This window comes from Hemitrygon akajei, chromosome 9 (genome assembly GCF_048418815.1).
Source record: "Hemitrygon akajei chromosome 9, sHemAka1.3, whole genome shotgun sequence".
NCBI classification, from domain to species: Eukaryota; Metazoa; Chordata; class Chondrichthyes; order Myliobatiformes; family Dasyatidae; genus Hemitrygon; species Hemitrygon akajei.
The window spans coordinates 68640868-68655077 of NC_133132.1; the positions used below are offsets into that span (position 1 = coordinate 68640868).

Below are 14210 nucleotides of genomic sequence, written 5' to 3' on the forward strand. Positions count from 1 at the left end.
TTAAAATGACACATTTCTTTAATATTTTAAGCAAGATCACTTTTTTATTTCCATCTTTTACAGTTTCAAAATAAAAAATGAAAGGGGTCCGAAGCAAAAGATTGGGCATCCTGCATGCTCAAAACTTAGTAACATCCCCTTTGGCAAGTATCACAGCTTGTAAATGCTTTTTGTAGTCAGCTTAGAGTCTTTCAATTCTTGTTTTGGGGGATTTTCACCCATTCTTCCTTGCAAAAGGCTTCTAGTTCTGTGAGATTCTTGGGCTGTCTTGCATGCACTGCTCTTTTGAGGTCTATCCACAGATTTCCGATGATGTTTAGGTCGGGGGGGTGTGAGGGCCATGGCAAAATCTTCAGCTTGCGCCTCTTAAGGTAGTCCAGTGTGGATTTTGAGGTGTGTTTAGGATCATTATCTTATTGTAGAAGCCATCTTTTCATCTTCAGCTTTTTTTTTTTAAACAGACAGTGTGATGTTTGCTTCCAGAATTTGCTGGTATTTAATTGAATTCATTCTTCCCACTACCAGTGAAATGTTCCCCGTGCCACTGGCTGCAACACAAGCCCAAAGCATGATCGATCCACCCCCCCATGCTTAACAGTTGGAGACGTGTTCTTTTCATGAAATTCTGCACCGTTTATTCTCCAAACATACCTTTGCTTATTGTGGCTAAAAAGTTCTATTTTAACTTCATCAGTCCACAGGACTTGTTTCCAAAATGCATCAGGTTTGTTTAGATGTTCCTTTGCAAACTTCTGATGCTGAATTTTGGCTGCAATGAGCAAAGGTATGTTTGGAGAAAAAAGGGTGCAGAATTTCATGAAAAGAACACCTCTCCAACTATTAAGCACGGGGGGTGGATCGATCATGTTTGGGCTTGTGTTACAGCCAGTGGCACGGGGAACATTTCGCTGGTAGAGGGAAGAATGAATTCAATTAAATACCAACAAATTCTGAAAGCAAATACCACAGCGTCTGTAAAAAAAAAAGCTGAAGATAAAAAGAGGACGGCTTCTACAATAAGATAATGATCCTAAACACACCTCAAAATCCACACTGGACTACCTTAAGAGGCGCAAGGTTTTGTCATGGCCCTCACAGTCCCCCGACCTAAACATCATCGGAAATCTGTGGATAGACCTTGAGCAGTGCATGCAAGACAGGCTAAGAATCTCACAGAACTAGAAGCCTTTTGCAAGGAAGAATGGGCGAAAATCCCCCAAACAAGAATTGACTCTTAGCTGGCTACAGAAAGCGTTTACAAGCTGTGATACTTGCCAAAGGGGGTTTGCAGGGTGCCCAAACTTTTGCTTTGGGCCCTTCTCCTTTTTTGTTATTTTGAAATTGTAAAAGATTGAAATAAAAAAGTAATCTTGCTTAAAATATTAAAGAAATGTGTCATCTTTAACTTTTTGCCTTTTGGAAATCAGGTCATCTTTTACTCACTAGCTAGTAACAGAAATTTTGACCAGGGGTGTCCAAACTTTTGCATGTCACTGTACATGGAGCTTAGAAAAATAGAGGACTATGGGTAAGCCTAGTAATTTCTAAGGTAGGGACATGTTCGGCACAACTTTGTGGGCCAAAGGGCCTGTATTGTGCTGTAAGTTTTCTATGTTTCTGTGGCTTTTTAAAGCAGCTCATGCTCGAGCCCACTAGGGGATCAGCTATTCTGTACTGGGTGTCAAGGCAGTGCTCAGTCAGGACAGACTGGAGAACTCAGCCAGTGAAACATTATGGGTGGAACTGATAAATAAGAAAGTTATGATCACATTAATGGGGCTATATTACAGACCACTCAACAGTTAAACGGATTTAGAAAAACAAATTTGCAGAGAGATCGCAGACTGTTGTAACAAACATCAGGTTGTTTATGGTAGGTGATATTAACATTCCACATACTGACTGAGACTTCCATACTGTAAAAGGACTAGATGGGATAGAGTTTGTTAGGAAAGGTTTCCTTACTCACTACATAGAAGTCCCAATGTGAGAGCACGTGCTACTTGATCTGCTATTAGGGACTGAGACAGAGCAGGTGACAGAAGTTTGTGTCGGGAACACTTTGCATCCAGTGATCACAATGCCATTAGTTTCAAAGTAAATACGCAAAAAGATAGGTCTGATCTGCAGGTTAAGATTCTAAATTGGAGAAAAGCCCATTTTGATGCTATCAAAAAGGATCTGGCAAGTGTGGATAGGGATAGGCAGTTTTCTGGCAAAAATATACTGGGTAAATGGGAGACCTTCAAAGGTGAATTTCTGAGAGTACAAGCTTTTATGTGCCTGTCATAGTAAAAGATAAAGATGACAGGTGTAGAGAACCTTGGTTTTCAAGAGATATTGAGGCCCTGGTTAAGAAAAATAAAGGATATGTATGGCAGGTAGGAAGAGATGGAAGTTCTTATGGAGGTTTGGAAATGCAAGAGAACACTTAAGAAAAAAATCAAGAGGGCTAAACAAAGACATGAGATTGCCCTAGTAGACAAGGTGAAGGAGAATCCTAAGGGATTCTACAGATATGTTAAGAGCAAAAGGATTGCAAGGGGCAAATTTGACCGATTTTGAAGATCAGAATGGTAATCCACGTGTGAAGCCAAAACAGACAGGAGATGTTAATTTTTCTATTACATCTGTACTCAGGAGACTGACACAGAATCTATAAAAGTAAGACAAAGCTGCATCAATTTTCATGGAGCCTGAACAGATTACAGAGGAGGTGGTGTTTGCTGTCCTGAGGCAAATTAGGGTGGATAAATCTCCAGGCCTGACAAGGTGTTTCCTTGGACCCTGCAGGAGGCAAGTGCAGAAATTGCTGGGGCCTATCAAAGATATTTAAATCATCCTTAGTGATGGGTGAGGTACCAGAGGTTTGGAGGATAATGAATATTGTTCTCCTGTTCAAGAAAGGCTCTAAAAATAAACCAGGAAACTATAGGCCGGTCAGCCTGACATCAGTAGTGGGGAAGTTATTGGAAGGTATTCTAAGGGACAGGATATCTAAGTATTTGGATAGCCATGGACTGATTAAGATTAGTCAGCATGACTTCGTACATGGTAGGTCATATCTAACCAATCTTACAGATTTTTTCTGGAAAGTGGATGAAGGCAAGGCAGTGGATGTTGTCTCCATTGACTTCAGTAAGTCATTTGACAATGTCCTGCATGGGAGGTTGGTCAGGAAGGTTCAGTCACTTGACATTCAAGATCAGGTAGTAAATTAGATTAGACATTGGTTTTCTGGGAGAAGCCAGACTGTGGTAATAGACAGTTGCATTTCTAACTGGAGGCTTGTGACTGGTGGTGTGCCACAGCAATCAGTGTTGGGTCAGTTGTTGTTTGGTGCAGACTAGATAGGCCAAAGTCCTGCTTCTGTGCTGTACTTTTCTATGAATCTATGAGAGAGAAGCTGGCCAAAGTTGACTGGAAAGGGTGATGGCAGCACAGCAATGGCTGGAGTCTCTGGGAGTCTCTAATTCAAAAGACACGGGATAGATGCATCTCAAAGAAGAAGTGTTCTAAAGGCAGGGTGGCCAAAGCCAACATAAAAGCCAAAGGAAATGGAGCAAAAATTAGTGGAAATTATAGGATTCAAAGGCTTTTAAAAACCAACAGGAGGCAACTAAAAATAGTTATAAAGAAGGAAAAGATGGACTGTACCAATAATACTAAAGACGATATCAAAAGTTTCTTCAGATATATAAAGTGTAAAAGAGATGTGAGAGTAGATGACAGCTGGAAAATAATGCTGGATAGATAGCAATAGCCAGCAAAGAAATTGCAGATGAACTTAAGTATTTTGCATCAGTCTTCACTTCAGAAAATACTAGCAGCAGTGTGGCAGAGAGCAGAAGTGAGTGTAGTTGCCATTACTAAGGAGATAGTGCTTGAGATGTTGAAAGGGCTGAAGGTAGTTAAGTCACCTGAACCAAATGAACTACACCCCAGGGTTCTGAAAGAGGTAGATGGCTGAAGAGATTGTGGAGGTATTAGTAGAGATCTTTCAAGAATCAATTGATTCTGGCGTGGTTCCAGAGGACTGTCATTCTACTCTTCAAAAAGGGAGAGAGGTAGGAAAAAGGAAATTATATGTCGGTTAGCCTGACCTGAGTGGCTGGGAAAATGTTGGGAGTCGTTTGCTAAGGATGTGTTTATGGGGTACTTGGAGGCACATGACAAAACAGGCCGTAGTCAACATGGTTTCCTTAAGGGAAACTTCTGCCTGACAAATCTGTTGGAATTCTTTGAAGAAATAACAAGCAGGATAGACAAAGGAGAATCAGTGGATGTTGTGTACTTGGATTTTCAGAAGGCCTTTGACAAGGTTGAGGGGCCCGTGGTATTACAGAAAGGATTCTAGCATGGATAGAGTACTGACTGATTGCCAGGAGGCAAAGAGTGGGAATAAAGGGAGGCTTTTGCTGTTGACTGCTGGTTACTAGTGGTGTTCCACAGGGGCCTGTGTTGGGATGCTTCTATTTGCGTTATATGTCAATGATTTGTGGTCATGTTTGCGGACAATACGAAGAAAGGTGGAGGGGCAGGTGATTTTGAGACAGCAGAGACATTAGAAGAATGGGCAAAGCAATGGTAGAAGGAATACAGTGAAAGTACATGGTCATGCACTTTGCTAGAAGAAATAAAATTATAGATTATTTTCTAAATGGAGAGAAAATTCAAAAATCTCAGGTGCAAGGGGACTTGGGAGTCTCCATGCTGGTTCCCTAAAGGCTAATTTGCACGTTGAGTTGATGGCGAGAAAGGCAAGTGCAGTGTTAGCATTATTTTCAAGAGACTGGAATATAATGAATAAGGAAGTAATATTGAGGCTTTATAGAGCTTTGGTGATGTCCCACTTGGAGTATTGTGAGCAGTTCTGGGCCCCCTATCTAAGAAAGGTTGTGCTGACATCAGGGAGGGTTCAAAGGAGATTCAGGAAAATAATCCTGGGATCGAAAGGCTTATCATTTGAGGGGTGTTTGATGGCTCTGAGCCTATACTGTCTAGAGTTCAGAAGAATGGGGTGTGGGGGGGGCTTTCATTGAAACCTATCGAATATTGAAAGGCCTAGACAGGGTGGAGGTGGAGAGGATGTTTCCTTGATGGGAGAGTCTAAGACCAGAGCACACAACCTCAGGCTAGAGGGAAGTCCATTTAGAATGGAGACGAGGAGTGTGGTGAAGCTGTGGAATTCATTGCCACAGGTGAATGTAGAGGCCAAGCCACTGGGTATTTTTAAGGCAAAGGCTGATGTAATCAGTCAGGGCACGAAGGGATCAGACTCGATAGGCCAAATGGCCTAATTCTGTTCCTCTGTCCTATGGTCTAAAAGAAGCTACAGAGGGTTGTAGACTTGGCCAGCTCAATCACAGGCACAAGCCTTCGCACCATCAGGCACATCTTCAAAAGGAGGCGGCATTCATTATTGAGGACCTTCACCATCTCTCCACTCATTTCTACCAGCAGGGTAGGAAGCTAAAGTCAACAATTAAGGAATGGCTTTTTCCCTACACCATCAGATTTCTGAACAGTCCATCAACCCATACACACTGCCTCATTATTCCACGAGTCATTAATTTTTATGTAGATTGTAATTTGTTCTGCCTGTGTTGTACTGCTGCCACAAAACAACAGACTTCACGACTAACATCAGTGACAATAAACCCAATACTGGTTCTGACCCTGCTGTACCGTCGCCCCTGGCCCGGGCTCACTCACCTCTTGCTCCTCCAGCTTGCGAGTGCGGGTGTTGGCGGCTCGCTGCAGGGCACGGAGCCGGTGCTGGAGCTGCCGGCGTTCCCTCTGCGGGAGCGTTGCTCCATCCACCACCTGCGGAACGGAACGCAGTCAGAGTCCGGGGGCGGGGGCCAGAGGGAGAGTGTCTCACCGAGCGAGGTGTGATTACCGAGGGAGAGTCACACTGTGGGAGGGGCGGTACTGAGGGAGAGTCACACTGTGGGAGGGGCGGGTACCGAGGGAGAGTCGCACTGTGGGAGGGGCGGGTACCGAGGGAGAGTCACACTGTGGGAGGGGCGGTACCGAGGGAGGGTTGCTCTGCGGGAGGGGCGGTACTGAGGGAGAGTCACACTGTGGGAGGGGCGGTACCGAGGGAGAGTCACACTGTGGGAGGGGCGGTACCGAGGGAGGGTCGCACTGCAGGAGGAGCGGTACCGAGGGAGGGTTGCACTGTGGGAGGGGTGGTACTGAGGGAGGGTCACACTGTGGGAGGGGCGGTACTGAGGGAGAGTCACACTGTGGGAGGGGCGGTACTGAGGGAGAGTCACACTGTGGGAGGGGCGATACCGAGGGAGAGTCACACTGTGGGAGGGGCGGTACTGAGGGAGAGTCACACTGTGGGAGGGGCAGTATGGAGGGAGAGTCACACTGTGGGAGGGGCGGTATTGAGGGAGGGTCGCACTGTGGGAGGGGTGGTACTGAGGGAGAGTCGCACTGTGGGAGGGGCAGTATGGAGGGAGGGTCGCACTGTGTACTGAGGAAAGTTCTCACATCAGTCAGCCGGCCAATGTCCTTGCCAAGCCTGCGGGCATCCCCCAGTGATTTGGGGACGCCTTGTGCCTGTGCCGACAGGGAGTCCACCTCCTCGCACAGGGCACTGCCCATCACTCGAGCCTGTGGGCACAAACACAAGAAAATAATCACCTGGGATTCAGCAGCAAGCAACAACTTCTTTATTAACTGCATAAAGAGAGCAGTAAAAAGAAGAGGAGGCTGCTCCCCTATGCTGTCCCTGGTCGCCCAGTCCAATTCCTCACTTCCCAGGATCCCCTCAATATCTCTGTCATATGTGCACGGGTCTCTGTAAGCTGATAGGACAGATATCATGGAGGCATTTAAGGGGCTCAGGTAGACACACGAATGTGCAGAGAATGGAGAATAGAGACTCTGTGAAGCAGTAGGAATTAGTTCAGTCATTACCAGTTTAATTCAGTGTCTGCTGTGCTTTCCTGTTCCGCAGAGAGAGTCCTCATCTCAGTGCTGAATGGCTGACTCATCACCCTGAGACTGTGACTGTGGACACCTCAGCTGGGAAAATGATCACTCTGGTCCCATTCTCTCATTCCATTTAATAGGCTCAGTCCATCTCTCAAGGGCAATTCTCTCACACCAGATCCCTTCTGATAAACCCTCAGTGCACCCTTGCTTGGGGAAGGAGACTCATGCACTGTGTGATGTCGTCTCAGCAGTGCCCAATGTGACTGGAGCGAGACCCCTCGACTCGTACATACACCATCAAAGGCCAACCGAATCACATCTCCAAGTAAATCAGTCCCTTGCTGTTACACAATGTCCATATCCCTCCATTCTCTGCACATAAGCTGAATCCCAGAGCCTTGTATACACCTCATTAATGTTTCTCTCCACATTTCCTAGCACAGCCTTCCAGGCATCCAGCACTCTAAAAGAAAACTTTCCCCGTGTATCTCCGTTGAACCTCAACCCCCTTCATCTTAAACGCATGCCTTCTAGTTGTAGACATGTTGACCCAGGCAAACAGATACGGACTGCTTACCCTCTCCTTGCCTCAGTGCATGCTGAACCTCGTACACCCAGGTCCCTCCGTGCAACAGAGGTGCTGCACATCTGAACCTCGTACACCCAGGTCCCTCCGTGCAACAGAGGTGCTGCACATCTGAACCTCGTACACCCAGGTCCCTCCGTGCAACAGAGGTGCTGCACATCTGAACCTCGTACACCCAGGTCCCTCCGTGCAACAGAGGTGCTGCACATCTGGAGAAACACACTAAACGCTGGAGGAACTCAGCAGGGAAACAAAACATTTCGGGCCGAGACTGTTACTGTGTTCTGTGAGTGTTTCTCCCCCCAGACACCCAACACTTACCAATCACCAGCTACTTCAAACCTCTCAAGCACAGTATTCCACCCATTCACTCAACCTCAGCGTGTCTATACCTTTCACACAACCACACTGCCAACCAGCAGCAAACATGACAATGGAAAAATCTCCAGAAGATGAACTGTAAATGCTTAGCAGGTCTGTGCACAGGCGGAGACATCAACATGTTTCAGGACTGGGATCCTTCAGAAGTGGGAACAGGAGGAAGAGTTAGAGGCTAGGGCTAGGGGAACACCTCTGAAAGGGAGGGAATAAGTTGTAGTTGAAGTCACCCAGAGGGCATTTAAAGGGAAAGAACGTTGGGAGATTAAAGGCTGGGAAATGCAGAGATCAAGGACATGATGAGTGGGGCAGAGGAGGCAGGGAAACTGAGCTCGTGTCACTGCTGCAGCCTGGACACTCTGCAACCCTCCGGCTGAATACAGCTCAAGGGAAGCAAGTTCCATGTGGCTATCATTCTCTATGGCCAAGGAAGTGCTCTGTGGTCTGAGAAAGTTTCCCCACTCCTCGACCTCAGCTGAACTCTGGGTGGGGAAGGAGGAGGGTGCAGACCATCATCTTTGATAGGACATAGAACACAGGCACAGACCCTGCCACTGGCATATGGCCCACGTCCCTCCATTCTCTGCACGTTAATGTGCCTATCTAAGAGTCTTTAAAAACCGATCATACTGATCTGCACCCCCACCCCTGGCAGCCCATTCCAAGCACCCACCACTCTTGCCCCATATACCTGGTTTGAACTTCCCCCTCACCTGCCTGGCCTCCTGCCCCGTCACAGCGATCAGTCGGCTGACACCCTTTCCCAGCTGCCTCTCAGAGACAATAACCAGGTCCTGAATCAGTCCCGTCCGTGACAAGTGTCTGCACAGAGGAAAGGCGTTTATTAAGGACACAAAGTGCATGGCACATCCACTTCTACACCGTCCATCACACACTCCTGCGGTCAGACACAGGGTGAATCTCCCTCTACACCGTCCATCACACACTCCTGCGGTCAGACACAGGGTGAATCTCCCTCTGCACTGTCCCATCACACACTCCTGCGGTCAGACACAGGGTGAATCTCCCTCTACACCGTCCATCACACACTCCTGCGGTCAGACACAGGGTGAATCTCCCTCTGCACTGTCCCATCACACACTCCCAGGGTCAGACACAGGGTGAATCTCCCTCTGCACTGTCCCATCACACACTCCCAGGGTCAGACACAGGGTGAATCTCCCTCTGCACTGTCCCATCACACACTCCCAGGGTCAGACACAGGGTGAATCTCCCTCTGCACTGTCCCATCACACACTCCTGCGGTCAGACACAGGGTGAATCTCCCTCTGCACTGTCCCATCACACACTCCTGCGGTCAGACACAGGGTGAATCTCCCTCTGCACTGTCCCATCACACACTCCTGCAGGGTCAGACACAGGGTGAATCTCCCTCTGCACTGTCCCATCACACACTCCTGCAGGGTCAGACACAGGGTGAATCTCCCTCTGCACTGTCCCATCACACACTCCCACGGTCAGACACAGGGTGAATCTCCCTCTGCACTGTCCCATCACACACTCCCAGGGTCAGACACAGGGTGAATCTCCCTCTGCACTGTCCCATCACACACTCCTGCGGTCAGACACAGGGTGAATCTCCCTCTGCACTGTCCCATCACACACTCCTGCAGGGTCAGACACAGGGTGAATCTCCCTCTGCACTGTCCCATCACACACTCCTGCAGGGTCAGACACAGGGTGAATCTCCCTCTGCACTGTCCCATCACACACTCCCAGGGTCAGACACAGGGTGAATCTCCCTCTGCACTGTCCCATCACACACTCCCAGGGTCAGACACAGGGTGAATCTCCCTCTGCACTGTCCCATCACACACTCCCAGGGTCAGACACAGGGTGAATCTCCCTCTGCACTGTCCCATCACACACTCCTGCGGTCAGACACAGGGTGAATCTCCCTCTGCACTGTCCCATCACACACTCCCAGGGTCAGACACAGGGTGAATCTCCCTCTGCACTGTCCCATCACACACTCCCAGGGTCAGACACAGGGTGAAGCTCCCTCTACACTGTCCCATCACACACTCCCAGGGTCAGACACAGGGTGAAGCTCCCTCTGCACTGTCCCATCACACACTCCCAGGGTCAGACACAGGGTGAATCTCCCTCTGCACTGTCCCATCACACACTCCCAGGGTCAGACACAGGGTGAATCTCCCTCTGCACTGTCCCATCACACACTCCTGCGGTCAGACACAGGGTGAATCTCCCTCTACACTGTCCCATCACATACTCCCGGGGTCAGACACAGGGTGAATCTCCCTCTGCACTGTCCCATCACACACTCCCAGGGTCAGACACAGGGTGAAGCTCCCTCTACACTGTCCCATCACACACTCCCGGGGTCAGACACAGGGTGAAGCTCCCTCTACACTGTCCCATCACACACTCCCAGGGTCAGACACAGGGTGAAGCTCCCTCTACACTTTCCCATCACACACTCCCAGGGTCAGACACAGGGTGAAGCTCCCTCTACACTGTCCCATCACACACTCCCAGGGTGAGACACAGAATGAGTCTCCCTCCACACTGTCCCATCACACACTCCCAGGGTCAGACACAGGGTGAAGCTCCCTCTACACTGTCCCATCACACACTCCCAGGGTGAGACACAGAATGAGTCTCCCTCCACACTGTCCCATCACACACTCCCAGGGTCAGTCACAGGGTGAAGCTCCCTCTACACTGTCCCATCACACACTCCTGCGGTCAGACACAGGGTGAATCTCCCTCTACACTGTCCCATCACACACTCCCAGGGTCAGACACAGGGTGAAGCTCCCTCTGCACTGTCCCATCACACACTCCCAGGGTCAGACACAGGGTGAAGCTCCCTCTACACTGTCCCATCACACACTCCCAGGGTCAGACACAGGGTGAAGCTCCCTCTACACTGTCCCATCACACACTCCCAGGGTCAGACACAGGGTGAAGCTCCCTCTACACTGTCCATCACACACTCCTGGGGTCAGTCACAGAGGGAAGCTCCCTCTACACTGTCCCATCACACACTCCCAGGGTCAGACACAGGGTGAAGCTCCCTCTACACTGTCCCATCACACACTCCCAGGGTCAGACACAGGGTGAAGCTCCCTCTACACTGTCCATCCCACACTCCTGGGGTCAGTCACAGAGGGAAGCTCCCTCTACACTGTCCCATCACACACTCCTGGGGTCAGTCACAGAGGGAAGCTCCCTCTGCACTGTCCCATCACACACTCCCAGGGTCAGACACAGGGTGAATCTCCCTCTGCACTGTCCCATCACACACTCCCAGGGTCAGACACAGGGTGAATCTCCCTCTGCACTGTCCCATCACACACTCCTGCGGTCAGACACAGGGTGAATCTCCCTCTGCACTGTCCCATCACACACTCCTGCGGTCAGACACAGGGTGAATCTCCCTCTGCACTGTCCCATCACACACTCCTGCAGGGTCAGACACAGGGTGAATCTCCCTCTGCACTGTCCCATCACACACTCCTGCAGGGTCAGACACAGGGTGAATCTCCCTCTGCACTGTCCCATCACACACTCCCAGGGTCAGACACAGGGTGAATCTCCCTCTGCACTGTCCCATCACACACTCCCAGGGTCAGACACAGGGTGAATCTCCCTCTGCACTGTCCCATCACACACTCCTGCGGTCAGACACAGGGTGAATCTCCCTCTGCACTGTCCCATCACACACTCCTGCAGGGTCAGACACAGGGTGAATCTCCCTCTGCACTGTCCCATCACACACTCCTGCAGGGTCAGACACAGGGTGAATCTCCCTCTGCACTGTCCCATCACACACTCCCAGGGTCAGACACAGGGTGAATCTCCCTCTGCACTGTCCCATCACACACTCCCAGGGTCAGACACAGGGTGAATCTCCCTCTGCACTGTCCCATCACACACTCCCAGGGTCAGACACAGGGTGAATCTCCCTCTGCACTGTCCCATCACACACTCCTGCGGTCAGACACAGGGTGAATCTCCCTCTGCACTGTCCCATCACACACTCCCAGGGTCAGACACAGGGTGAATCTCCCTCTGCACTGTCCCATCACACACTCCCAGGGTCAGACACAGGGTGAAGCTCCCTCTACACTGTCCCATCACACACTCCCAGGGTCAGACACAGGGTGAAGCTCCCTCTGCACTGTCCCATCACACACTCCCAGGGTCAGACACAGGGTGAATCTCCCTCTGCACTGTCCCATCACACACTCCCAGGGTCAGACACAGGGTGAATCTCCCTCTGCACTGTCCCATCACACACTCCTGCGGTCAGACACAGGGTGAATCTCCCTCTACACTGTCCCATCACATACTCCCGGGGTCAGACACAGGGTGAATCTCCCTCTGCACTGTCCCATCACACACTCCCAGGGTCAGACACAGGGTGAAGCTCCCTCTACACTGTCCCATCACACACTCCCGGGGTCAGACACAGGGTGAAGCTCCCTCTACACTGTCCCATCACACACTCCCAGGGTCAGACACAGGGTGAAGCTCCCTCTACACTTTCCCATCACACACTCCCAGGGTCAGACACAGGGTGAAGCTCCCTCTACACTGTCCCATCACACACTCCCAGGGTGAGACACAGAATGAGTCTCCCTCCACACTGTCCCATCACACACTCCCAGGGTCAGACACAGGGTGAAGCTCCCTCTACACTGTCCCATCACACACTCCCAGGGTCAGACACAGGGTGAAGCTCCCTCTACACTGTCCCATCACACACTCCCAGGGTGAGACACAGAATGAGTCTCCCTCCACACTGTCCCATCACACACTCCCAGGGTCAGTCACAGGGTGAAGCTCCCTCTACACTGTCCCATCACACACTCCTGCGGTCAGACACAGGGTGAATCTCCCTCTACACTGTCCCATCACACACTCCCAGGGTCAGACACAGGGTGAAGCTCCCTCTGCACTGTCCCATCACACACTCCCAGGGTCAGACACAGGGTGAAGCTCCCTCTACACTGTCCCATCACACACTCCCAGGGTCAGACACAGGGTGAAGCTCCCTCTACACTGTCCCATCACACACTCCCAGGGTCAGACACAGGGTGAAGCTCCCTCTACACTGTCCATCACACACTCCTGGGGTCAGTCACAGAGGGAAGCTCCCTCTACACTGTCCCATCACACACTCCCAGGGTCAGACACAGGGTGAAGCTCCCTCTACACTGTCCCATCACACACTCCCAGGGTCAGACACAGGGTGAAGCTCCCTCTACACTGTCCATCCCACACTCCTGGGGTCAGTCACAGAGGGAAGCTCCCTCTACACTGTCCCATCACACACTCCTGGGGTCAGTCACAGAGGGAAGCTCCCTCTACACTGTCCTATCACACACTCCCGGGGTCAGACACAGGGTGAAGCACCCTCTGCACTGTCCTATCACACAATCCTGGGGTCAGTCACAGAGGGAAGCTCCCTCTACACTGTCCCATCACACACTCCTGCGGTCAGTCACAGAGGGAAACTCCCTCTACACTGTCCCATCACACACTCCTGCGGTCAGTCACAGAGGGAAGCTCCCTCTACACTGTCCCATCACACACTCCTGGGGTCAGTCACAGAGGGAAGCTCCCTCTACACTGTCCATCACACACTCCTGGGGTCAGTCACAGAGGGAAGCTCCCTCTGCACTGTCCATCACACACTCCTGGGGTCAGTCACAGAGGGAAGCTCCCTCTACACTGTCCCATCACACACTCCCGGGGTCAGACACAGAGTGAAACTCCCTCCACACCGTCCCATCACACACTCCCGGGGTCAGACACAGAGGGAAGCTCCCTCTACACTGTCCATCACACACTCCTGGGGTCAGTCACAGAGGGAAGCTCCCTCTACACTGTCCATCACACACTCCTGGGGTCAGTTACAGAGGGAAGCTCCCTCTACACTGTCCCATCGCACACTCCCGGTGTCAGTCACAGAGTGCGGCTCCCTCTACACTGTCCATCACACACTCCTGGGGTCAGACACAGAGGGAAGCTCCCTCTACACTGTCCATCACACACTCCTGGGGTCAGTCACAGAGGGAAGCTCCCTCTACACTGTCCCATCACACACTCCTGGGGTCAGTCACAGAGGGAAGCTCCCTCTACACTGTCCATCACACACTCCTGTGGTCAGACACAGGGTGAAGCTCCCTCTACACTTTCCATCACACACTCCTGGGGTCAGTCACAGAGGGAAGCTCCCTCTACACTGTCCCATCACACAATCCTGCGGTCACAGAGGGAAGCACCCTCTACACTGTCCCAT

At 50.7% G+C, this 14210-nt stretch overlaps 1 protein-coding gene across 3 annotated transcripts in view; it reads right to left on the reverse strand.

Annotated features, from left to right (window-relative positions):
* aars2 (alanyl-tRNA synthetase 2, mitochondrial (putative)) overlaps positions 1-14210 on the reverse strand; it is a 75410-nt gene that overhangs the window by 6802 nt on the left and 54398 nt on the right. For all 3 annotated transcript variants that reach the window (XM_073056241.1, XM_073056239.1, XM_073056242.1), the window contains 3 exons: positions 8629-8737; positions 6505-6627; positions 5716-5826 (listed from right to left, as the gene is read on the reverse strand). In XM_073056241.1, the coding sequence (XP_072912342.1) occupies positions 5716-5826; positions 6505-6627; positions 8629-8737 (343 nt within the window). The remainder of the gene's footprint in view (positions 1-5715; positions 5827-6504; positions 6628-8628; positions 8738-14210) is intronic.